This window comes from Saimiri boliviensis, chromosome 17 (assembly GCF_048565385.1).
Source record: "Saimiri boliviensis isolate mSaiBol1 chromosome 17, mSaiBol1.pri, whole genome shotgun sequence".
Lineage (NCBI taxonomy): Eukaryota > Metazoa > Chordata > Mammalia > Primates > Cebidae > Saimiri > Saimiri boliviensis.
The window spans coordinates 1,348,825-1,374,516 of record NC_133465.1 but is presented as its reverse complement, the minus strand read 5'-3'; the positions used below and the strand labels follow the sequence as shown (position 1 = coordinate 1,374,516).

Sequence of the window (25,692 nt, the reverse complement as noted above, 5' to 3'; positions counted from 1 at the left end):
TCTGCCTTAAAAAGCCACTGGCCATTCCCTAACAGAAAAATTAACCTCTCCCTGGCCTGATTTTATTCCCAGGATCTGGCCACTGTGATCTAGAGCCCCACACATCTCCCCTCTTCTCCCTCACCACCCCGTGTCCTTGCCGCATCTCTCACCCTGACGATGAATGACTTCCAATCCTGTTTCTTACGCAGATTTAGCCCTCTCTAGGCAATATGAGGTAAGGGAGGGATGTGATGGAAGGGTTTCCCTTTTTATAATCAAAATGCCCAGCAAGGCATTTTTTTTCCCCCTAAGCCTATCAGTAATTCCCTTCCTAGGAAGAATTCTTTTGCCCTCATTTTAGATCTGCCAGCTCAATGTTAGGCAGCTTTACTAAAACAGTTTTGTAGTGCCTCCAAACATTTTGTAATGGGGTATTTTTTTGAATCCTCACACGAAGCAGTAGGTAATATTTATTACATCCATTTTACAAAGAAACCAAGGCTTAGCAAAGTTAGGGAACATGGCCACTGAGCGAATCAGCAGCCAAGTAAGAACTCAGACCCAGGTCTGCCTTACTCTAAATGCCCGGGCTCTCTGTCACTGCCCATCAGGGGAGAAAGAGATCTGTGTCTGCAGCTGAGAGGCAAACCCCATGTTCAGAACCAATTCCCATGTAGCAGGAATTGCTTCTGTACGGCAGGGGCCTCTGCGGAGGGGACAGACCAGGACACAGGAGCCCTTGACATGGGGGAAGCTCGTTCCCAAGGTCGCTACTGATGCAACACACCATCCTCATGGAGAAACCTCCAGGATTCTCACTCCCTCCCAGCTCAGCCTATCCCCTGACCAGAGTCCCCACTGCAAACACCAGTGCTGAGTCTGCCCAGGAAACAGTCCCCTTGGGGCTGACCACACTGTTTCTAGACCTCAGAGCTACAGAGAGGCAGCTGCAAACTTGAGGCTCTCCCAGACCCTTCATGTGCATCCCTGGCAGGGAGGCATCGTGCCTTTTTATATCTACTGGGCAAGGGGCCAAGCCCCCAGAGGGCCACAAGTGTTTGCTGAACTGAGTCCAATTCCAACTACTACTGTTTCCTCCTTCCTTTGTGATAAAGGGCTCCAGTAGGCTGAGCTGATGTCAGTGACTGTGAGCACAGCTGCTTCCGTTTACTCAGCACCTACTATGTGCCAAGCATCATACGCAATGACCTTCTCTGGTCTTTCCCAGTCACGTGGGTTCAGTGGAAAGTCAGCCCATTTTATAGATGAAGGAAAAAGTCCAGCAAGAGCACAACGGTTTCTTGAGCTTTTACAGCATAAGCAGCAGAGGCTGGAATTGGAACCAAAGTTTGTACAACTCCAAGGGCCACGCTGTTTCCACTACGAAACACCCTCTGTCAGAGGAGATAATGTCTATCACTCCTTCCCTGGAGATGAAATATCGCACTTCTTTTTTGGGGGGAAGGCACGTACAGTTGGTTTTGGTGTCAAAATATGATTCTAAAAGCTGCTTCCTTGATGCGGTAAAGGGTGGGGTGAGGGGCCTGGGGCAGGAATGAGCCACTGGGTGAGTGAGTCATGCACCTCAGCCTCTGCCGAGAAGACCTGAATCTTTTACTGGCCTGAGGGGTAAAAGGAGCTCTAAGACTGGGGCTGAAGCTCCATGGGAATTCTCCCTCCAATACTTCTTAGAAATAGATCAAATATGCACACGATACAAAATTCTAAAGATACAAAGTGATATACAAGAAAAGGAGGTCTCCCTCCTAGCTCTCCTCCGGGCCTCCCTCCCATTACCCTTCCTAACAAGAAGGGAATTGTTGCCGGTTTCTTATGCAGCCTCCAAAAGCATTTACGTAGATGAGTCTCTCTCTTCTTTTTAAACACACACACACACACACACACACACACACACACACACACACACTGTAGCATATTATATAAGCCATTCTAGACTCCTTGTTTCTTTCACTTAGTGTGTCTTAGAGATCATTCAATTTCTGCAAGTATGGAGATTTTCTCTCTCTCTCTCTTTTTTTTTTTAAACAGAGTCTCGCTCTGTCGCCCAGGCTGCAGTGCAGTGGCATGATCTTGGCTCACTGCAACCTCCACCTCCCGGGTTCAAGTGATCCTCCTGCCTCAACTTCCCAAATAGCTGCTATTACAGGCATGCACCACCAGGCCGGGCTCATTTTTGTATTTTTAGTAGAGACAGAGTTTTGCCATGTTGTCCAGGCTGCTCTTGAACTCCTAACCTCAAGTGATCCGCCCAACTCAGCCCCCCAAAGTCTGTGCCCAGACGGAGATTACCTCATTTTTTTTTAGTAGCGGTCTGACATTCCGTTACATGGAAGTGCCAGAATTATTTCATTAGTCCTTTATTGATGAACTTCATTCTTCAGGATTACAAACCATGAATATCTTGCATAGATCAAGTTGTATATATGTGAGTCCATCTGTAAGATAAACTACTAGACGTAGAATTACTAGTGCTTATTAAATACAGTATGTACTTTAAAATTTTTTTCAAACTTTATAGAGAATGTAGCAATGTATACCCCCATCAATAATAAAAGGCACCAGGCCCAGCTAATTTTTGGTATTTTTAGTAGAGATCGGGTTTTGCCATGTTGGCCAGGTTGGTCTGGAACTCCTGGCCTCAAGTGATCCACCCTCCTCGGCCTCCCAAAGCGCTGGGATTACGGGCATGAGCCCGTAAACACGCCCAGTTGGGAGTGTTTTTTATATGAGAAAAAAAGCTGGAAGAGACTAGCTGAGAAGTAGACAGGCAGGCCTACGCCTGGCCCAGAAATTCATCCTAGGACAAGTAAAGAAGTCACCAACGGGCTGTTCCCTACAGGAAAGCTACCCATTTCACAGATGAGAAAACTGAGGCTCAGAGAGCTGACTTGCGTTACTCAGGGTTGTGGCCTGGAATGCTATAGGTCCAGGGCTAATTCCTCCAGACCATCTATGCCTCACCTTCTGACCTCAAGCTGTGGTCTCCTGTGTTGGATTGGCTACAAGTCGGAGAACCCAGCTCCTTCCTATTGTGAGCGGAAAGTAGTTGGGGCCACCCCATGATTCAGAGTTTCCCATGGTTACTTCATTCCCACATATAAGAAACCACCATCAGTCCCACACATTCACAGTTACACAGCTACTATTTTCAGCCTCCTTGGGGCCCAGAGGACCTTCAGCGTCCACTTCTCTGAGGTGGGTGGCAGTGATGACCCTCGACATTCATCGACCAGCCTAAGGAAGTGAAACTCTCAACAGATCCTTGGCACGGCTACCACCGGATAGTGGGCAGTGAGGCTGTGAAAGAAGTCAAAGTAGCACATGGGCCACAGTGTTACCAGCCACTGAGGAAACAGAAGTAACCACAGTGAACTAATTATCTTTCTCTGTATTGGAAAATGCCTTCTCATCCACTAACTCAGTTCACCTCCACAGTAGTTCTTAGAATTAGACAAAACAGGAATTCTTATATTCATTCTTCTTGAACAGATAAGGAAAAAGAAGTATGTCTTTTCTAGAGAAGCAGAGACCAGAGGAAGACCCAGGTTTTCTGGTGCTTAATCCTGGCCCCATGGTCTTCTGCCTCATGTTAAGCAATATCCTGGCAGTATAAGATGTTCACAAAAACCAGCTCTTATCTGCCCACATCCAGAATGAGTCACCACGTCACTAGCAATGTTGTTTTGAACCCTCCAGTACGTGGACATATATACATTCCTTTCTCTGTATCTGTATCTTTCAGCTTCATAGATGCATCCTTTGTGAGGATACTCTTGGGATGTTTTTGAAGGACTCTTGTGGTGTCCTTCTACTGTATCTAAGTGCCTGGCATGGCCTCTGGAACATGATGGTTACTCAACAAAGGTGTGTTGCCTGATTGGCTAAAAGAATGGATGATATATGTATGAGAGGATGAATCAACAGGTGAACAGATAAATGGATAAATGAATGGGTGGGTGGGTGACTGGTGGGTTGAGTATTGGTTCACTTGTTTTGTTTATTTTTATTTATTTATTTATTTATTTATTTATTTTTGAGACGGAGTTTCACTCTTGTTACCCAGGCTGGAGTGCAATGGCGCGATCTCGGCTTACCGCAACCTCCGCCTCCTGGGTTCAGGCAATTCTCCTGCCTCAGCCTCCTAAGCAGCTGGGATTACAGGCACGTGCCACCATGCCCAGCTGATTTTTTGTATTTTTGGTAGAGACGGGGTTTCACCATGTGACCAGGATGGTCTCGATCTCTTGACCTCGTGATCCACCCGCCTCGGCCTCCCAAAGTGCTGGGATTACAGGCGTGAGCCACCGCGCCCGGCCCCTTTTTTAATTTTTCTAATAGCATCCATTCCCCCTTCAAAATATCACCTTGACATCGTTTTATGTATTACTTCTTTCCAGGGTACACAGTCTCAGTGGTATAACATATCAGGGACTCTATTCTCCCAGCCAAGAAGCATGCAGATGACACAAGCTTGGCTGGCCATACTCCCTCTCCTAGGACTGTCAGTCCTTAGAGTGCGATGGGACAGGAAAATCAGCTGGCGTACATCTATATCAACAGTGACACCCTGCTGCCCACACACCCAGAGTGTTTCTGGTTTCTCACTTGTCATTTTTCCAAGCCAAGTCCTCCAACGTCCTACCCTTTCTGTGAGCTACTCAGCATTACCCCCAATACATTACTTTCCTGATTAAGTTAGTGTGATATGATTGTGTGTGTGTGTGTGTGTGTGTGTATATATATGTATGTATGTATACACATATACAATGTACATAGGTTTTCATCCAAGTTCCTGGCTTGTAACTCATTGCCCTTACAGTCTTCTGTTACAATGTTGGGGCACTTTAGGCCTTAGAAGCAGGCTTCAAGAAGCAGAATTTCTCTCTCTCTGACCTATCCTGCCTTCCTTTTGCCTGCCCAATGCAGGACTCTAATCTGATTGTGGGTCATAAGACCCTCATTCCAGAGAGGGCCCTGCCCCATATCCTGGAGGAAGGAATGCCTAAAAAAATCTGAGCAGACAGGCCCTGCTGGGTTCCTGCCTCGCTCTATTAGTATTAAATCACATCCTTTTTGCCCAGTTACATTTCGACATGGTTGTCCATGCTTATCCAATGAACTTTATAAAAGGCTCAAGAAAACAAGGTTCAGAGAGCTTCCAGAGAGCAGAACACGTCGAGGCTGACAGGAAGGTGAAGGAGAACTCATCCACGTGCCGGGCGAGTGGGGCACCCCAACGCCAGAGGAACAGAAGCTCTTCCAGATCTTGCCTTGTGTATCTTTTCATCTGGCTGTTTAAATGTAAGTGTTCCCCTGAGTTCTGAGAGCTCCTCCAGCAAATTAATCAAACCCAAAGAGGGTGGATCGTGGTAACCCCAACTTGAAGCTGGTTGGTCAGACATTCTGGAAGCCCAGATTCATGACTGGTAAGAAGCGGGGAGCAGTTCTGTGGAACTGATTCCTCAACCTGTGGTGTCTGAGGCTAGTTCCTGGCAGACACCCGGCTGGAGTCCACTGCAGAACTGATTGCTTACTTGTGTGGGAAAAAAACCCTTAAATATTTGATCACAGAAATCTTGTGTGTTGTTATGGAGTAAGAGAACAGGAAAAATGCATGTTGAGTATTTTTTTCCACACTCCCAGTCCACAAAAGTATTCTCTACTTAAGAACAAAGAATTTTTTTTTTCCCTGAGACAGGGTCTGGCTCTGTCATCCAGGCTAGAGTACAATGGTGTGATTGTGGCTCATTCATCAGGAGTTTCAACCTCCTGGGTCCAAGTGATCCTTCTACCTTAGCCTCCTGAGTAGCTGGGACCACAAGGTGCATGCCACCATGCCCAGCTGATTTTTAAATTCTTTGTAGAGACAGAGTCTCCCTATGTTGCCCAGGCTGGTTCTGAGCTTCTGGGCTGAAGCAATCCTCCCACCTCAGCCTCCCAAAGTGCTGGGATTACAGGCATGAGTCACTGTGCCTGACCACGAACAAAGGATTTTAACAGACATAAGATGCAGATGTGAAGGAACAGCTGAGAGGTTTCTTTTTGTTGTTGTTTGTTTGTTTTCTTAAAGACAGGGTTTCATCATGTTGGCCAGACTGGTCTCGAACTCCTGACCTTAGGCAATCCACCCACCTTGGCCTTCCAAAGTGCTGGGATTACAGCCATGAGCCACCGCACCCGAACTGTGAAGGAATAGATGAGTAGACGTGTGCTGGACAGGAAGGAGTGAAGGAATGAGTGGGTAAATGGAGGAGTGCAGTGCGTCTCACCGGAGAATTTCATGAGCTAAGTGGTAAAGTGAGTCCCAGGCCTTATGATGGATAAGAGGTAAAGAAGGGATCATAACCTCTCAGCCTTACCCATAGGGGGAGTAATGTGAACTATTTTTAGGCGTAAACAGGACACTTACCCCCAAATCTCACTCTAGTATGCTAGAAATTCTTTACTTTTCTATCTCTCTTTTTTTCTTTCTTTCTTTCTTTCTTTTTTTTTTTTTTTTGAGACAGCGTTTCGCTCTTGTCGCCCAGGCTGGAGTGCTATGGTGTGATCTCCATTCACTGCAACCTTCTGCCTCCCGGGTTCAAGCAATACTCCTGCCCCAGCCTCCTGAGTAACTGGGATTATAGGCACCCGCCACCATGCCTGGCTAATGTTTTGTATTTTTAGTAGAGACGGGGTTTCGCCACATTGGCCAGGCTGGTCTCGAACTCCTGACCTCAAGTGATCCACCCACCTCACTCTCCCAAAGTGCTGGAAGTATAGGTGTGAGTCACCGCACCCTGCCTATACTTTTGTAGCTTTTACCTGAGAAGGAAATAGTAACATTGGCAGAACTTCATTTCCCAGATGAGGAAACTTGGACCCACGAAGGGCGAGTGGTTCACCGAAATCTAACAAATGGGTTTGGAGCTGCAGTAGCACTACAGCTTAGGTCTCTCAATTCCCAGTTCCTTGCTCTTTTCACCACCCAAAGCTGACACTAAAAAGAATGACTGTGGTGCAGAATTTCCAAACCCTGATTTGAGGAAATTCCCCAAGGGGACTTTTTCATGCAAGCTGGAGCGCCTCAAAAATGCCATGAATGCTTGGAAGGTTCTAAGGATCCTAATATTCTAACCTGAACATTAGAAAGAAGGGGAACGGGCCTACTGGGGAAGCTGGGAACTGAGACCCCCCCTCCCTGAGAATGGAAGTAACAGGCAAGAAGCCAAGGGGCTTCCCAGGATGAGCTCAAAAAAGGGCAGCATCCAGACTACGACCGCATCATCCTGTAAGACTCTGAAGCTTGGTCACTTCCTTTCTAAGTCTGTCTGTGAAACTCTTTGAAAGGGGTACGTGTGACGGCCGGGAAGGGAGGAGGAGGGACCACATCCCACTCCTTGGCCAGGCTCTGAGAGGCAGAAATCCAGTGAAGGACAGAGCATGGGGCTGAACGCCTGAAGCCCACTGCCTTGAGGGCAGGCGAGCTCAGGGCAGGTCTGAGTCATTCACATTTTCTGTGCTTCTTCCCAATAAGTGAAATAACGTGCATAGCATCTAGCACAGTGCCTGACGGCTCACAGAAAATCACCAGCTTCCCCTCTCCCACCGCCATTCCTCCTCACTCTCAGATGCGAGGAACGCCTCCACTGGGAGGGGAAGCCACCGAGGGAAGAAACACTGACACCTTGACATTTGGGGAAAGAAAGAAAAGGAATTGTTTTCCAAGTATCTACTCCGTGCCAGAAATGGTATTGGGCAATTTACTGATTGCCTCATTTAATCTTTTGAAGTACCCTTGGGGTTAGGTATTCTCAGCCCCGTTTCCAGAAAGGAAACCAAGGTGAAAAATAGTTAATAATTTGTTCAAAGGCATACAGAAAAGTGCCAGGTGTGGTGGGTGGCTCGCGCCTGTAATCCTAGCACTTTGGGAGGCCGAGGCAGGTGTATCATTTAAGATCAAGAGTTCGAGACCAGCCTGGCCAACAAGGTGAAATGCCGTCTCCACTAAAAATGCAAAAATTAGCCAGAAATCACTTGAACCCGGGAGGCAGAGGTTGCAATGAGCCAAGATTGTGCCACTGCACTCCAGCCTGGGCAGCAGAGTGAGACTCCATCTCAAAAAGAAAAAGACATACAGAAAGGGTTGGGTGAGGTAGCTCACACCTGTAATCCCAGCACTTTGGGAGGCCAAGGCGAGAGGACCACTTAAGGCTAGGAGTTTGAGACCAGCCTATGCAAAACAGTGAGATCCCTTCTTTAGGAAAAAAAAAAAAAAAAAAAAAAAAAAAGTCTGCCACAAAAGCCACATTCAATAGAAAACATTTTTTAAAACATAGCCAGGCATGGTGGCATGCACCTGTAGTTCCAGCTACTCAGAGGCTGAGGTAAGGAGATTGCTTGAGCACAAGAGTTTGAGGTTACAATAAGCAATGATCAGCTACTGCATTCGAGCCAGGGCAACAAAGTGAGACCCTGTCTTCTAAAGAAAAATCAAACAAACAAAAAGCGACGTACAGAAAGTATGTGCTGTATGATTTCAACCCCAGGTTTGTCATGCTTTACCAGGCTTTCTCCTGGGGGCTGGAGGTACTGGGGCCGAGGGCAGGGGTGGGGTGTGCGGGGGATAGCAGCGCTCCAGCAGTAAGAGTTCCTGAAGAGTACTTCATGAGGGGGTGTATACCAGTAGAGGGGAGGCCACCAGCCATCAGCAAATACGCAGAGGAAAACAACAACAGGAACGGACCCCAAGGTATCAGTAGGAGGAGGACAGTCTGAAGTCATCTGGCACCCAGCCATTTGGGAACTGCTGCTTCTCTGTGGGCCTTGCTCCCTTGGCTACCCCAGCCCCAAGACATCTTGTAATAGGCTCCTCCAGTAACCAGAGGCAGGTGAGTGAGGCGCTGATCAACAAATACACCGCATGTGGTCTCCACCTGCAATAAACAAGTGGCTGTGCCCAGCCAACGTCCTGTGCGGTGAAGGTGAGAAGAGTGAGGGGGAACCAAGCTGCAACCCTCGATCTGAATGTGGTTGAAATGATGAGAGCCGTTGTCAAAGTTAGTACGCTGACATAGTGCAATGTGCCTTAAAGTGAGATATAAGGTGACAGAGGAGGAGAGGGGAGGGGAGGGGAGGGGAGGGGAGGGGAGGGGAGGGGAGGGGAGGGGAGGGGAAGAGCAGAACAGAGTAACACGGAAAGAACAAAGCAGAACTGAACCAAAAATCAAGGGCAGGATGTTGTAGAGTCTTGGATGGGGTTCAAATTCTGTCTCCTCCTGGGAAGTCTCCTGAGCCTGCTACGAGGTCTCAGCTTGCACCCTATTGCCTCTGGCACCAATGGAGCACCTACCCCATGCAGGGTCCTTCAGAAACGAAGAGTGAGATAACTTCCAGTCTCAGGTGGAAAATATGTAGATTTGCAAACGGGGACAGAGAAGGACAGGAACAACCAGTAAGTCTGCAATTTGCAGATTGGGAAAATTAAGGTCCATGAGGAAATGACTTGGCCTTAGGCTTCTGTTGGGAGCCCAGATTTCTAGAGGATGCAGGGAATTTCACTGCTTTAGGCATGTTTTTAAGAGCAGCTGGACACTCAGAGTTGCCCCCCAACAGTCTGAAGTCATGAGGGGAACTCCATGCCTAATGACAGCTTTGGAATCCAGAGAGAATTAGGTTTCATTTTCTCTACCAGCATTTGGTTTCCTAACGCCACGTTACAAAACTTGGCTAGCAGCCAGCTTAGCTTCGGAAAGAGTGAATGATGGGGGGAAAAAAAAGAAGATTGTGCCAGGGAGGAAGGGGAGGAGAGGGGCTACACTAGACTTGAGGGGATATAGGCCTGGCTTTAGTGAGGATTATGCTGGGAAAAGGGGTGCCAGAGGCATGAAAACTGACAGGAACCAGCCCTGTGGATCAAGAGGCCCATCAATGAGCCTGCAGGGTCTATGAATCCCTTACATGCAAAATTACATGTGTCTGTCTGCGTAGGTCTCTGCAGATTGGTGGAATTATTCACAGCTTTCATGAGATTCTTTTTTTTTTTCTTTAAGAAAGGCAGACTGCCACATGCAACCCCTCATTTGGATGTGTCTGGAGTCTTGGAAGCTTGACTATGACATTCGCCTACAAATGGACCTTGAGAGCTTGTTTGGAGGTTTTAGCAGGGGAGCGCAGCTACTTGTACGCCCTTGACCAAGGACAGTCCTCCTAATCTTGGGGAGGGTTGTCCTCTTCCGAAACTGCCTTTGCAAATGTTATAGCAGCGAGGAAATTATGACAGTGAAAGAAATCTGACCTAACCGATTCCATCTTGCTTCTAACCTCCCAGCTGCCTTTGTTCATTCCTGGGCATAGGGAGCACTCAGTTTGGGAGATATTTAGTTTATAGTTTAACTTTGAAGCAAAGATGATAGCAGCCCCTCCCTGACACAAACCCACTAGATTGGCCACAAGATTAGAAATGACGGCTCAGGAGTCGTGCAGCCAGAGGCTTTGAGATCACTAACCTCTCCAATTGCTCCTGTAGATAATATTATTATTGTTAAAACCTAAGACTGGTGTTTGAGGTATTTTTCAGACCCTGCATTCTGATGGATCAGCTGGCACCACCCAGACCGGTAAACTGGCTCATCTGGTCTTCTGGCCCCCACCCAGGAACAACTCAGTGCAAGAGGACAGCTTCAACTCCCTATGATTTCATCCCCGAGCCAACCAATCAGCATTCCGGCTTCCCTAGCCCCCTGCCCGCCAAACTACCTTTCAAAAACCCTAGCTTCCAAATTTTCAGGGAGGCTGACTTGAGTAATAAAACCCCTGTCTCCTGTTTAGCTGGCTCTATTTGTATCAAACTCTTTCTCTCTTGCAATTCCTGTGTCTTGATACACTTGTTCTGTCTGGGCAGTGGGCAAGAAGAACGCGTTGGGTGGTTAAACCAAGTGTACAGCTTCAGGAGGGATGCACATGGAACAGTAAAGGGAGAAGGGTAAACAGGCCTAGCCAGCTAGATCAAATTAAGACAGACTAGGAGTGGGGCTTGGTGGCAGCTCCCCGGCACTAGAGCTTTCTTTCACGCATTCCCACTGATCACAAACCCCGCACCACTACCTCACTGATCCCATGTTTAAGCATGCCTTTTACTTAACAAATTCCAGGAACTGCCCTTAGGAAATCCAAGTATCAAGCCACGGTTATGGAGTATTCCACCTCAGGAAGGGATGCTGAACAACTGATTTACAGACTCGTTGCCCCAGCCAGACTGCCAGGTAGTCCCTTACTCAAGATAGCCATTATGACCAGATAATGCTAACCTGCATACCCTACCCTTCACATGCGTTGCCCAGCCCAGCCTGCATACCCTACCCCTGATGTCAATTCTCATGCTTTGCCTAATAAAGAAAAGCCCTACCAGCTCTGCACAGAGTCAGTCCGTCAGAGAATTCTCCCTGTGCTGCATCCCTTATGTCCAGGCAAAAGCTCCAATGAAGTCTTGTCTCAGAAAACTCTTTTGACCTCATGTCAATTTCTATTGCATTGAAAACCCCAAAATTATGGTTGATAACAGACCAACCCTGGTGATCAATGGGGTGACAGATATTTCAGGCAGATCACCCTCATATCCTCATCTGATTCTTTTTTTTTTTTTTTTTTTTTTTGAGACCAAGTCTCGCTGTGTGGCTTAGCCTGGAGTACAGTGGTGCAATCTTTGCTCACTACAACCTCTGCCTCCTGAGTTCAAGTGATTCTCCTGCCTCAGCTTCCCAAGGAACTGAGACTACAAGCATGCACCACCATGGCCAGCTAATATTTTGGATTTTTAGTAGAGATGGAGTTTCACCATGTTGGGCAGGCTGGTCTCGAACTCCTGACCTCAAGTGATTCTCCTGCCTCGGCCTCCCAAAGTGCTAGAATTATAGCTGTGAGCCACGGCACCCAGCTCCCCAACCTTTTTTTTTTTTTTTTTTTTTTTTTTTTTTTTTTTTGAGACAGGGTCTCACTCTGTCACCCAGGCTGAAGTGTAATGTGGCTCAATCTTGGCTCACTGCCACCTTTGCCTCATGGGTTCAAGCAATCCACCTGTCTCCCCACCAAGTAGCTGGGACTACGGATGCACCACCATGCTCACTAATTTTTGTATTTTTAGTAGAGATGGGGTTTACCACATTGCCCAGGCTGGTCTTGAACTCCTGAGCTCAAGAGATCCACCCGCCTCAGCCTCCCAAAGTGCTGGGATTACAGGCGTGAGCCACCACAGCCAGCCCTTATCAGACTCTTAAATGGCTCCATTGCCCCAAGCAGGTTAGGTCCAATATCGTACTTTGCAGATGAAGAAATTTAGGCCCAGAGAAGTAAGCAACTTGTTTAAAGTCATCATTAATAATAGCAAGGCAAACACAGAAAGGAAAATACTACATGATCTCACTTACATGTGGAATCTAAAAAGGTCAAACACATGGAAGCAAAGGGTAGAATTTTGGCTGCCAGTGGTGGGGCTGTAAGAGAAATTGGGAGATTCCGGTCAAAGGACACCAAGTTGTGATTATGCAGAATCTGATGTATAGCGTGAGGACTACAGCAGTTCCCCTTTACCTGAGGGAGATATGTTCCAAGACCCCCAATGGATGCCTGAAACCATGGATAGTACCTGTTACATACTATTAGATTATGTGTTTTCCCTATACTACCAATGATTAACTTTATAAATTAAACACTGTAAGAGAATAACAACAATAACAGAATAGAACAATTATAACAACATACTGTAATAAAAGTGTAAATGTTAATTTCTGGAATTCCCCCATTTAATATTTTCTGACCATAGTTAACCAAGAGTAACTGAAACCTCAGTAAGCAAAACCACAGATAAGAGAGGACTACTGTATAGTTAATAATGTTGTACTGAATACTGGAAATTTTCTAAGAGAAGAGATTTCAGGTGTTCTCACCACACACACAAAACAGCAGTAACTGTGTGAGGGGACAGATATATTAATGTGCTTAACTGCAATAATCATTTCACTATGTGTCTGTACATCAAAACATGTTGTAAATGTGTTTATTAAAAATACACAATTTTTATTAAAAATTAATAAATCATAGAGCTGGATTTTGAACCTAGAAGTCTGACTCTAGAGAGACCATTTAATCAAGATGCTGTAAGAAGTTAATAGGACTTAATCAGCATTGATTTAGCAGCGTGTCTAAGACATTTACTGGAAAGCAGGTGGAGAACACAAATAAACAAATAGAAAACACATAGGACACTGTCACTGGGCTCATGGAGTTAAGACCAGTGAAAAGACGATTTGGAATAAAAGAGTGTAAATTTATTTGTTTATTGTTTCTCTCCCTTCTCCCTGACCCTCTACTCCATACTCACACAAGCTCTGGATGGCAGGTCTTGGCCTGTTTGACCGGCCATGGTGTCTGCAGTGCCTAGAACGGTGCCCAGCTCACAGCAATTCTCAGTAAAATCTGTAGAGTGGGTGAGGAATGACTGAGTGGCATGGACCATGCACACTGAAGGGACGGGGAGAGCAGAGACGGCTCCATGATGGTTGTGCCCACCTTACGTCTCCTAAGTACATCCGTGGGCACTACTTCCCCTGTTCCCTCCACCACTGCAATGGGTCAGACAGGAAGGAGTTCCAGGTTTTCAGGAACATAAAGAGCTGGGTGAATAATAATGATAGTTGCCATTCATTGAACACCCACCCTGTACCAGGCATCATACTGTTTACACGAGCTCTCTAACTTGCTTATGGAATCAGTACATTAGAACCAGAGAAACACTTGAAGATCGCCCATCAAGCCCAAACCTCGATTTTGCACAAGAGAAAATGAATGGCAGAAATGAAGTAAAAATTCGATTCTCCTCCCTCCTATGCTCCTCACAATTCATTGGAATCTCTGAAAGGGAAGAAAAATACTCCCATGCTGGGTGCAGTGGTTCATGCCTACAATCCCAGCACTTTGGGAGACCAAGGTGGGAGGCTCGCTTGAAGCCAGGAGTTTGAGACCAGCCTGGGCAACATAGCAAGATCCTATCTATATGAAAAAATTAAAAATTAACCCAGCATGGTGGTGCACACCTGTAGTCCTAGCTGCTCAGGAGGCTGCAGGTGACCAGCAACTGCAGTCCAGCCTGGGCCACAGAGTGAGCTCCTGTCTCAAAAGACAACAAAAAGAAAAATGCTCCTGACATTCCCACCACCTATTCCCACTCAGCAATCCCACCATCCTACCACCAACCCCCTGTCCCATCACCACTTATACGCAGATATACGTACACACACACACACAGTGGAAAGGCTGGCTGGGATTCAAAGATGAGGAGCATGTTGGGTTCTCTGCAGGTTTCCTCACCTCTTTCTTTAGCTCGTGTCCCAACTCAGCATATCTGGTATCCAGGAAAATACTTTCCTTTCTTCCTTAAAGAGGGAAACTGAAATCAAGGATTAAAAAAAAAAAAAAAAAAAAAAAAAAAAAAAAAAAAAAAAAAACAGAAATCAAGCTCACAGGACAAAACTGAGCTTTGGCAATCATTTATGATTTTCTCTAAAAACAATGAAGTGTGGTAGAAAGACCATGAACCCAGAACTCTACTACTGTAGTCTGTGACCATAAGCTAATCACTTAACCTCTCTAAGCCTCAACTACCCATCTTTTTTTTGTTTTGTTTTTTGTTTTTTGAGATGGAGTTTCACCCTTGTTGCCCGGGCTGGAGTGCAATAGCGTGGTATCGGCTCATGACAGCCTCCGCCTACTGGGTTAAAGCGATTTTCCTGCCTCAGCCTCCCAAGTAGCTGGGATTATAGGCATGTGCCACAATGCCCAGCTAATTTTATATTTTTAGTAGAGATGAGTTTTCTCCATGTTGGTCAGGCTGGTCTCAAACTCCCTACCTCAGGTGATCCGCCCACTTTGGCCTCCCAAAGTGCTGGGATTACAGGTGTAAGCCACCACGGCCAGCCTCCAACTGTTTTAAAAAACACTTTTTGTAAAAAATAAATAAAGATTTTTTTTTGGTAACAAATTCCATGAATACATGTTAACTAGGGGTCTAGTTTAGATTGCTGAAAAGCATAAATTACAGAATATCCTAAAAGGCATTGACATCTTCTTACTCTTCATGATAACATGATAATAACAGACGATACTATTTTGTTGTTGTTGTTGTTGAGACGGAGTCTTGCTCTGTCACCCAGGCTAGACTGCAGTGGCACAATCTCGTCTCACTGCAACCTCCACCTCCCAAGTTCAAGAGATTCTCCTGTCTCAGCCTCCCGAGCAGCTGGGATTACAGGCAACTGCCACCATGCCCAGCTAATTTTTGTATTTTTAGTACAGGTGGGGTTTTATCACATTGGCCAGGCTGTTCTTGAACTCCTGACTTCGTGATCCACCCACCTCGGCCTCCCAAAGTGCTGGGATTACAGGCGAGAGCCACAGCACCTAGCAATAGCCAATGTTATTAAGTAGTTTCACATGTGTTAGGAGTTGCACTGAGAGCTTTGCAAGCATAAGGACATTTATAGGGACTTAATTATCTGGACAGCTGTATGAGGGACTATTATTATTATCACTGATTTATAGGTAAGAAAACTGAGACCAGAGAGATTATTAATAACTTGCCTTAGGCCACCTGGCCAATAAACAGGAGAAACTGCCAAGTCTCTGTTCTTAACCCACTGCCTTTTCCAGAGACTCTCCCATGTTTGGTAACTTACCTTAGACCTAAAGAGGCTTTGTAATGGAAACAATTGGTAAAACATTTTTGTGTGGATGGATGAACATTTCTAAAGTGCTTGCAATCTGTTTCTTTAAATGAGATGGCCATACTTTCCAAAACTGTTTCCATTTTTAATTGATTGAGCTGTAAGGAGGGCATGACAGGATTGTTGTGAAGAACTTGGAACAAGGCTAGGCGAAGTGGCTGTAATCCCATCACTTTGGGAGGCCGAGGCGGGCAGATCACCTGAGGTCAGGAGTTCGAGACCAGTCTGGCCAGCATGGTGAAACCCCGTCTCTACTAAAAATACAAAAATTAGCCAGGCATGGTGGTGGACACCTGTAATGCCAGCTACTCGGGAGACAGGAGAATTGCTTGAACCTGGGAGGGGGAGGTTACAGTGAGCCAAGATCTCGCCACTGCACTTCAGCCTGAACAACAGAGCAAGACTCTGTCTCAAAAAAAAAAAAAAAAAAAAAAGAGCTTAGAACAGCATCTGGAACCCAAAAGGCCTTAATAACTGTTAACTGCCTTATTGATGTGATTCACTGGACAGAGCTTGAGCACGGTCATCAGAAACACCTGCCCTCAAATCCCACTTATCAGCTGCGTGACCTTGAAGATGTTAATTATCTGTTCTGAGGCTTAGTTTCCTCATGGGTCAAATGAGAATAATAGACACTGCCTCAAAGTCATCACGAGGAAGAAATGTGACAGTCTTCCTATTCTGGGTGGTTCAGTCACTCCCAACCACCACGTTACAAGTGTGAGAGTAGCTAACAGAAAATGATCTCAGCAGAGGGTTACATTTTCTTTATTTTGCTTTTGTCACTCTCAATAAACATTTTTCTCTTAAAAAAATTCTAAAGCCAATTTGAGCCTAGCCCAGGCAAAATTGTCGCTAATTCCGAACTACTGAAATAGGAATTGATGAATATTTACTGTATCCAATTCTTGGGAATGGAGTAAGGACCCCCACTCTAATCCAGAAGTTCCACATGGGTTCAGTTTCAAGGGTACTCCCAGCCACTCCCAACCTTTAATGTTGGGCAGTACTTAATGGACAGAGCACTGAAGTGGTTCTGATCCCAACTCTGTCATTCATTTGCTGTGAGTTCTTAGCAAGTTACTCCTGTTCACTGGGCCTTGGTTTCCTCTTGTGCAACTGAAGAACATGGAAAAAATGATCCTTAAAGTCCTTTGAAGCTTTCATATTCTGTAACTTTTGTGCCCAAGAAGGCCTTACAGTGAGATGGGGTCCCAGTATTTATTGAGTTTCCTCATTCATAAAACAAGAATAATGGTAAATGAGTTGACACGCACTAAGCCGGTAGAATAGCGGCGGCCACAGATAGGCCCTCAGTAAATGCTAGCCAATAATGGTACAATATGCTGGAAGAGATCTTTCTCTCTCTCTCTGCTTCTCAACAAGCCTATAATCAGTTATTCCACTGTATAAACAAGGACATAGAACTCAAAGATATTAAGCAATTTTCCCAAAGATTGCTTAGCAAATGAATGGGAGAGATCCTACGGCCAGGATGAAAACAAGAAACTCCCACAAGAGGACTCCAACTCACATCTGGTGAACAGATCCCCCAACGCCCAGCTCAGATCAACTGCCACGCCACGATTTATAGTATGAGTGTGCTCACCTCCTTTGGGGACTGTATGTCCAGAGGACTCACCTCAATAAAATACCTTATAAATAACATCCTTCCATGGATGAGGGAAAGGCGATAAGATCTGTAATGAATAAGCAAGAACTCTGAAGGCAATCAAATAAAGACTCAATGACTTACGCTCCTATCCTATCCTAACTGCCCCTCCTTCTTGTCCCCAAGGAAGCAGCTTCCTGCTCTCCGACGAGGACTCCTTCCTTGGAATGTAAAGCCGAGGATGTCAGCAGAGAAACCATTTCCCACTACTGGTGCTTGGCCAAAGCGGTAACTGCTAAGTTCACTCTAGATGGGAGAGCAGTGATGGGGAGACAGCAACTCAAATTTCCGGAGGCTATTTCAGTTTTCTTTTCTGTTTTGTGCAATTTCACTTATGATACCAGCCAATGCTTGGTTGCTATTTTGGAAACTCCCCTTAGGGGGTGCCCTTCAATTGGCCCCAACTCCTATAAAGGGCCAGCCTGAGCTTCAGAGGATCCCTGTAGAGAATCCTGAGACAGCACGTGGACCTCCCACAGCCTCTCCCACAGGTACCATGAAGGTCTCCGTGGCTGCCCTCGCTGTGATCCTGGTTGCTACCACCCTCTGCGCTCCTGCATCTGCCACCCCATGTAAGTCCTGGTCTTGACTACCACAGCCCCTGGAGTCAGACCCTCCGCCTAGAATGCCCACCCCAGACCTTGTCCTCTTTTCAACTGTAATACGAATACTGTCTGAACCCCATTATTTCTGTTCTTCTGGATTGTCTTACCCAGATGTCCAGTTGTCCTTGAGGCTCTCTAAACTGCTTCATAGCAGGCATCTCCTGAGCAGCTTTCCCCAAGGCCCGTAGGTGTTTACTGAGTGTGGACTGGTGTTGGGAAGATTAGCAGTCATGAGTGGCTCACACTGATCTTGAAACACGACTGACTCGTGCCTGTCAGCAGCAGGGTTTCTAAGAAATGTAACTAAACTATAACTTCCTGAGACTCTGAGACAGTCATATTCTCTCTTATTTCATAAATGTAAAAAAAAAAAAATGGGTTTATGAGAGGATACATGGCTTTATTGGAAGTGAATACCTTTTTTTTTCTTTTTTTTTTTTGAGACAGAGTTTCACTCTTGTTGCCCAGGCTGGAGTGCAATGGTGCGATCTCGGTTCACTGCAACCTCCGCCTCCTGGGTTCAAGAGATTCTTCTGCCTCAGCCTCCCAAGTAGCTGCGATTACAGGCACGCACCACCATGCTGGGCTAATTTTTGTATTTTTAGTAGAGATGCGGTTTCTCCATGTTGGCCAGGCTGGTCTCCAACTCCCGACCTCAGGTGATCTGCCTGCCTCGGCCTCCCAAAGTGCTGGGATTACAGGTGTGAGCCACTGTGCCTGGCCAACATTTAAAAAATAAATAAAAACAAAGAGAGGATAAGAAAAGATAATTAAATGGCTACTATGGATCAGGCAATGTGCTGATATTTGTACGTCTTATTTAATACTCAACTATTCTTCGAGTAGCTGTCCTTGGCTTACAGAAGTGAAAACAGAGAGGTTAAGTAACACGTCCATGGGCACGCAGCTAGGAATTGGGGAAACTGGTATTCAAACCTGGTTCCATCTGGCTGGGAAGATAAAAACCCCTCCTCTGCTGAGAAGTGGTAACTGATGCTTCCCAGCATCATCTTGCATTAACTGACCAACAGGAAGTTATCTGTTAAGAGCTCTTCTCACACAGCTCTTCTCACTACAGCTTAATATACATCTCGAGGCCCCTCTTAGGACCCTGGCTGAGTCATGGAGCCTGAGCTTTGGAAGCCTCCCCACAACCCACCTAGGTCTCAAAGAAAACAAGTTCTGGGCCGGGCGCGGTGGCTCACACCTGTAATCCCAGCACTTTGGGAGGCCGAGGCGGGTGGATCACGAGGTCGAGAGATCGAGACCATCCTGGTCAACATGGTGAAACCCCGTCTCTACTAAAAATACAAAAAATTAGCTGGGCATGGTGGCGCGTGCCTGTAATCCCAGCTACTCAGGAGGCTGAGGCAGGAGAATTGCCTGAACCCAGGAGGCGGAGGTTGCGGTGAGCCGAGATCGCGCCATTGCACTCCAGCCTGGGTAACAAGAGCGAAACTCCGTCTCAAAAAAAAAAAAAAAAAAAAAAACAAGTTCTGAATCCACTGAGGATCCTGGAATCGCAAGAATGAGACCAGAGGACCCAGGACAAACCAGGCAGAGTGCCTGAGAGCCAAGGGCGGAGGGTTATGGAATAGAGGGATGGATACGAGTTTGGCTCAAGGATTAGATGAGGGATTGGAATTCCCACTCTGCCACTGTGTATCCATGGCCAAGTGATTTTACCTCTCTGAGCCTCAGTTTCTGTCAAGGAAGATAACAGTTCTTTCTTTCTTTTTTTTTTTTTTTTTTTTTTTGAGACGGAGTTTCGCTCTTGTTGCCCAGGCTGGAGTGCAATGGCGCGATCTCGGCTCACCACAACCTCCGCCTCCTGGGTTCAGGCAATTCTCCTGCCTCAGCCTCCTGAGTAGCTGGGATTACAGACACGCGCCACCATACCCAGCTAATTTTTTGTATTTTTAGTAGAGACGGGGTTTCACCATGTTGACCAGGATGATCTCGATCTCTCGACCTTGTGATCCACCCTCCTCAGCCTCCCAAAGTGCTGGGATTACAGGCACGTGCCACCATGCCCAGCTAATTTTTTTGTATTTTTAGTAGAGACGGGGTTTCACCATGTTGACCAGGTTGGTCTCGATCTCTCGACCTTGTGATCCACCTGCCTCGGCCTCCCAAAATGCTGGGATTACAGGCTTGAGCCACCGCGCCCGGCCAACAGTTCTTTCTTAATAAATCATACAAAGTGTCCAGCACAATGTCCAGTGTGCCGGAGCAATGAATAAAAAGGTTTCCCTCCTTCCTTTCCTCTCCCAGATGCCTCAGACACCACACCCTGTTGCTTTGCCTACATTGTCCGCCTGCTGCCCCGTGCCCACATCAAGGAGTATTTCTACACCAGTGGCAAGTGCTCCATCCCAGCAGTCGTGTGAGTCTCAGCCCCATGGAGCCCTCCCAGAGCCAGTTCCCTCAGGAGTCCTCTGAGAGGATGCCCTACCCACTCCCACCCAACCTCCAGCTGCAAGCAGCCGCAGCTCCTCCATCTCTAGCCTCAGAGTCCCCTGCTATAATGTAAAAAAGACTAGACAAGCTGTCCTTGTAGAATACCGCCCACTCTGATGGACTACATTCCTAGGACTCCAATCTTTATTAGTGTGGCCTTTACTTGAACGTGGTCTGGAAATCCTACATGGAGAAGATCGAGTCAGTCATCTCCTTCAGTGAAGAACCTTACAGTCCCGTGTTCCACACCCAATCAAATCCACCTAAACCTCAGAGGAACTAGGGAGGAGAGGTCAGAGGTTAGAGATCTAAAATTGTGGTCAAATAAAAAACAAACAAAGAAAAAATCCATTAGAGAAGAAATAAGGAAATGAGATTCACCTTTAAATACCTGAGCTAGTACATTTGGAAAAATACAATAAACCCTACTATATAGGAAGTGCCTACTGTGTGTCAAATGTCTATGTGCATGATCTCTAAATTACACTTAGCTCTGACAAGTATGCCTAATTCTCTCTGTGTTTCAGGTCATGAAAGTAAGATTCAGAGAGGTTTATTGACTTAGCCAAGGCTGCACAGTAAATGAGGGATGAATCTCTAGAGTCTCCTCTTTCTACTATAGCAAAGCCGTTAGTGACAACTGCTTAAGAAATTTATAGCAGAGACTTAAAAATGAAAATAGTACAACCTGAACTTTCCTATATAAGAGTGAAGTTTCCTGTTGATTTGTTTTCGTTTTTGTTTTGAGACATAGTCTTACTCTGTTGTCCAGGCTAGAGTGCCGTGGCACGATCTTGGCTCACTGCAACCTCCGCCTCCCAGGTTCAAGTGATTCTTCTGCCTCAGCCTCCTGAGTAGCTGGGACTACAGGTGTATGCCACCACACCCAGCTAATTTTTGTATTTTTAGTAGAGACAGGGTTTCACCATGTTGGCCAGGATAGTCTTAATCTCTTGACCTCGTGATTCGCCTGCCTCCGCCTCCCAAAGTGCTGGGATTACAGGCATGAGCCACCGCGCCCAGCCAGTTTTTGTATTTTTTTGTGGAGACGGGGTTTCATCATGTTGGCCAGGTGATCTTGAACTCCTGAGCTCAAGTGATCAGTCCAGCTCAGCCTCCCAAAGTGCTGGGATTACAGGCATGAGCTACTGCATCCAGCCAGGGTGAAATTTTTTTTGTTTTGTTTTGTTTTGTTTTGTTTTGAGATGGAGTTTCGCTGTTGTTACCCAGGCTGGAGTGCAATGGCGCGATCTCGGCTCACCGCAACCTCCGCCTCCTGGGTTCAGGCAATTCTCCTGCCTCAGCCTCCTGAGTAGCTGGGATTACAGGCACGCGCCACCATGCCCAGCTAATTTTTTGTATTTTTAGTAGAGACGGGGTTTCACCATGTTGACCAGGATGGTCTCGATCTCTCAACCTTGTGATCCACCCGCCTCGGCCTCCCAAAGTGCTGGGATTACAGGCTTGAGCCACCGCGCCCGGCTAGGGTGAAGTTTTTTAATCCAAAACTTGTTATGACACTGCCAGAGTTAGAGGTATTCAAAGACAGACTTTGGGTCTGATGAGTCTTTTGAAGTACAGTGGTAATATTTAGTAACTACTAATTTTATTTCTGAGAACAAATATTTTTCAAAAGAAGAAAATCCTTCCGTTACCACATATTATGAGCAGGCAGGGATTACTAAAGCCACCATGCCGGTCAAATCTTACGGGGCTTATAGTCTAATAAGAGGGCCAAGACAGACACAGCAATGACTACAGCACCCAGCAAAAAAAAAAAAAAAAAAAAAAAACATGACAAGGGAAAGAGAAACACGTTCAGCTTCAGGGATTTACAGGTTTGCTGCAAATTGTGCTTTCTGAGGAGAGATTTGGCCCAGCAGAGAAAAGCCTGGGGGATGTGATATATCAGGAAGAGGGACTGTACCCCAGGATTCTACTTTAGTTTATGTAGGGTCTCCATGTAGGAAAACACAGAGGGCTTTGAGTGTCAGGAAAACGCCGCAAAAGTGCTAGAGCTGTCAAGTGTAAAATGAGCTAGAACAGGGAAAGCTGAGAAAACAGGAGTCCAGTTTTGAGGCTCCTGTCATTACCATGTGAGTAGTATCGGAGGCTGAACAGTGCCTGAAGGAAAGGAGAGACCGTTTCAAAGACAGACGCCTTTGCAACCTTCAAAGGTGGAATTTGCAAGCCTAGTAGGTGATTTGAGGTCAAGAGCAAGGGAGAGAGATGGGGCTTGAGGATGACCCTGAGGTTTCAACCTCTGGCTGGAGAAGTGTAGAACCACCTTAAGCCTGCAAAAGAGCTGTTTAAAGAGGGAAAGCTAAGGTACCGGCAAGGTAATGCTGTGGATATGTCCAGTGGTAATGGTGAAATGAAGGGTTGGTAGGTGAGGAAAGGGTGTTAGCGCTAAAAATGTGACATTCTTTTTTTTTTTTTTTTTTTTTTTTTGAGACGGAGTTTCACTCTTGTTACCCAGGCTGGAGTGCAATGGCGCGATCTCGGCTCACCGCAACCTCCGCCTCCTGGGTTCAGGCAATTCTCCTGCCTCAGCCTCCTGAGTAGCTGGGATTACAGGCACGCGCCACCACGCCCAGCTAATTTTTTGTATTTTTAGTAGAGACGGGGTTTCACCATGTTGATCAGGATGGTCTCGATCTTTTGACCTCATGATCCACCCGCTTCGGCCTCCCAAAGTGCTGGGATTACAGGCTTGAGCCACCGCGCCCGGCCTGTGACATTCTTTTGTAGGAAAAAGGCATATCCCAGCCTGCCTTGGTGAGTACTGGCTAATTTGCTTTGTTAGGACTCCAGCTATGACACTTGGTGAGTGTAGGCCCTTCAGTTAACCCCTCAGCACCCCAATTTCCTCATCTATAAATAGGGTAATAGAATTATCTCCCACTGGGTCACAGTAAGAAAAAAATGCTTAGAATATGCCCTGGCACACAGTAGGTGCATAAGTGTTAACTTAGTATTATCATCATTATCTAAATGCATTATTGCAGACACAAAAGTAATGGCTGAAATTTAACAAATGAATGCAATCCGTTCATTTACTTACTCATTTAATAAATATCCATTAAGCATCAACTGGGTGCCAGGCCCAGGGCCAGAGACCTAGGAAAAAACACAAAGAAGAGAAAAGAGCAGCAACTTTGAGAACATCCTCTCTTCAGGGGCAGGCAGAAGGAGGAAGTCAGGCAAGCAGAGGGTGCCAAAAATTGGGGCAAGGAGGGAAGACTTAGCAAGGAGGGCTGTTCTTTGACATCACAATCGGCAGGGCTGCGGCTGGGGGCAGGAAATGGAGGCCTGGGGTACCCTCACCTCAGGTATTTGTTTCCTGGCCTTTTGACTTCCTAGCCACAGGTCAAGGATGCCAAAGAGAGAGGATAGCAAGGCTGGCAGGATTTCCTGTATGACTCAGCTGAACAAGGCAGGGTCTGTGTCTGAAACTCTCACACCACCCGAAATAAGAACGCAAACGCTAGGAAGCATGAGAGCCCAGAATACCTCTTCCTTTTCCTTTCTCATCTCTGCACATGAGAGAAAAAGAGATGGTCAAGGGGCTCTGAGTGAAGCTCAGAAAAGGGAAACCCAAAGAGAAACAAGAAATCCTTGTTCTCATCAGACAATCTAAGCCTTCACTTTGTCTGAAAACATTTAGGCTCAAGAATGCGCAGGATACATCCAAAAATGGTTAAGATGGTAAATTTTATGTTATAAATATTTTACCACGATAAAAAAAAAATTAATGCTGTTAGGCACAGAATCAAAGTCTCACATTGCTCTCACCCACCCTAGAGCAGAAGTTTTAGAGCATTCTAGTAACAACACATGAATGGTATTTTTCAAACTGTATTCATTCATACTTATTATCCTTTGAGCTTCACAGTAATTGTGCAAAGAATTATTTCTATCTACATTTCAGAGCTTAGTAAATGGACTCAAAGGTGTTACGTGATTTGCCCAAAATGATCAAAGTAATAAATGGCGAAATAACACTCAAGGTCATGCCCTTTTTTCATTCACCTACCCATGCATAGATATATTCATGTATTCATTTGTTCAGTGTGCCAGGTGTGTTGTCTGAAGATGTTCTTTTTTTTTTTTTTTTTTGAGATGGAGTTTTGCTCTTGTTGCCCAGACTAGAGTGCAGTGGCATGATCTCAGCTCACTGCATCCTCCGCCTCCCAGGTTCAAGCGATTCTCCTGCCTCAGCTTCCCAAGTAGCTGGGAGTAGAGGCACCTGCCACCATGCCCAGCTAATTTTTGTGTTTTTAGTAAAGATGGGGTTTCACCATGTTGGCCAGGCTGGTCTGGAACTTCTGACCTCATGATCTGCTCACCTCAGCCTCCCAAAGTGCTAGGATTACAAGCATCAGCCACTGCACCCCGCCCAGATATTATTTTAAGAACTTATCATCTCCCACTTACTCAGCCATGATTCAGTTCTTGAGGGACACGTTATTCTCTCTGCATCTTAAGCATTCAGCATAGGGCCTGGAACAGAGGAAGTGCTGAGGAAAGGCTAGTGGTTGGCAGGCTCAATCCTGGGTTTCAAGGCTTCATATTCTCTTAGCTTTTCAGGCTGCATGTATTTGTGTAAAGGTGGGTAAAATGCACACAAATTTATTTCTGGCTTGGAGCCCTTTGATCCAGCAAAAGAGAAAATGTCCTCTCCTTAAAAGCCACAAATAAAATCTTATGGAGCTCCAAATATGCCCTACCCCAGCACCATTGTCCTCTCCCTTTATACCTTAATCTACTTCATCCCCTAAACTGGCTGTCCCAGTACTGGCAAGATCTCATCCTCCCTCTTCTCCTCTCCCACAGCTTTGTCACCCGAAAGAACCGCCAGGTGTGTGCCAACCCAGAGAAGAAATGGGTTCGGGAATACATCAACTCTTTGGAGATGAGCTAGGATGGAGCGCCCTTGAATCTGAACTGCTTGCTGCTTGCTCTTGTCCTAGCTTGGGAGGCTTCCCCTTGCTATTCTACCCTATGCCCTCCTTGGAGTGCCCAGATTCTACCGCACAGCAGCAGTTATAAAAGCCTTCCTCAGGCTGGGCACAGTGGCTCATGCCTGTAATCCCAGCACTTCGGGAGGCTAAGGTGGGTGGATCACTTGAGGTCAGGAGTTCGAGACCAACCTGGCCAACATGGTGAAACGCCATCTCTACTAAAAATACAAAAA

General features: G+C 46.2%; 1 protein-coding gene and 1 long non-coding RNA gene across 2 annotated transcripts; one reads left to right on the top strand and one right to left on the bottom strand.

The window, feature by feature from the left end:
- Window positions 1–12,761: 12,761 nt before the first annotated feature.
- Window positions 12,762–18,310, bottom strand: LOC141581768 (uncharacterized). Its single transcript, XR_012514489.1, has 3 exons — window positions 18,143–18,310; window positions 17,401–17,458; window positions 12,762–14,425 (listed from the first exon to the last, which is right to left on the bottom strand). It is a non-coding gene; the product is annotated as an uncharacterized LOC141581768 (long non-coding RNA).
- CCL5 (C-C motif chemokine ligand 5) lies at window positions 17,858–25,488 on the top strand. The gene is made up of 3 exons (XM_003929049.4): window positions 17,858–18,002; window positions 20,310–20,421; window positions 25,332–25,488. The coding sequence occupies exons 1-3, from the start codon at window positions 17,927–17,929 to the stop codon at window positions 25,417–25,419; spliced, it is 276 nt and encodes a 91-aa protein (XP_003929098.1). The 5' UTR covers window positions 17,858–17,926; the 3' UTR covers window positions 25,420–25,488.
- The last annotated feature ends 204 nt before the right edge of the window (window positions 25,489–25,692 follow it).

Excerpts from the sequence above, each read along its gene's own strand:
- CCL5 (XM_003929049.4), top strand. The coding sequence starts at position 17,927 with ATGAAGGTCTCCGTGGCTGCCCTCGCTGTGATCCTGGTTGCTACCACC. Across the intron at positions 18,003-20,309 it reads TCCTGCATCTGCCACCCCAT|ATGCCTCAGACACCACACCC; the intron begins GTAAGTCCTGGT and ends TTCCTCTCCCAG. Across the intron at positions 20,422-25,331 it reads TGCTCCATCCCAGCAGTCGT|CTTTGTCACCCGAAAGAACC; the intron begins GTGAGTCTCAGC and ends CCTCTCCCACAG.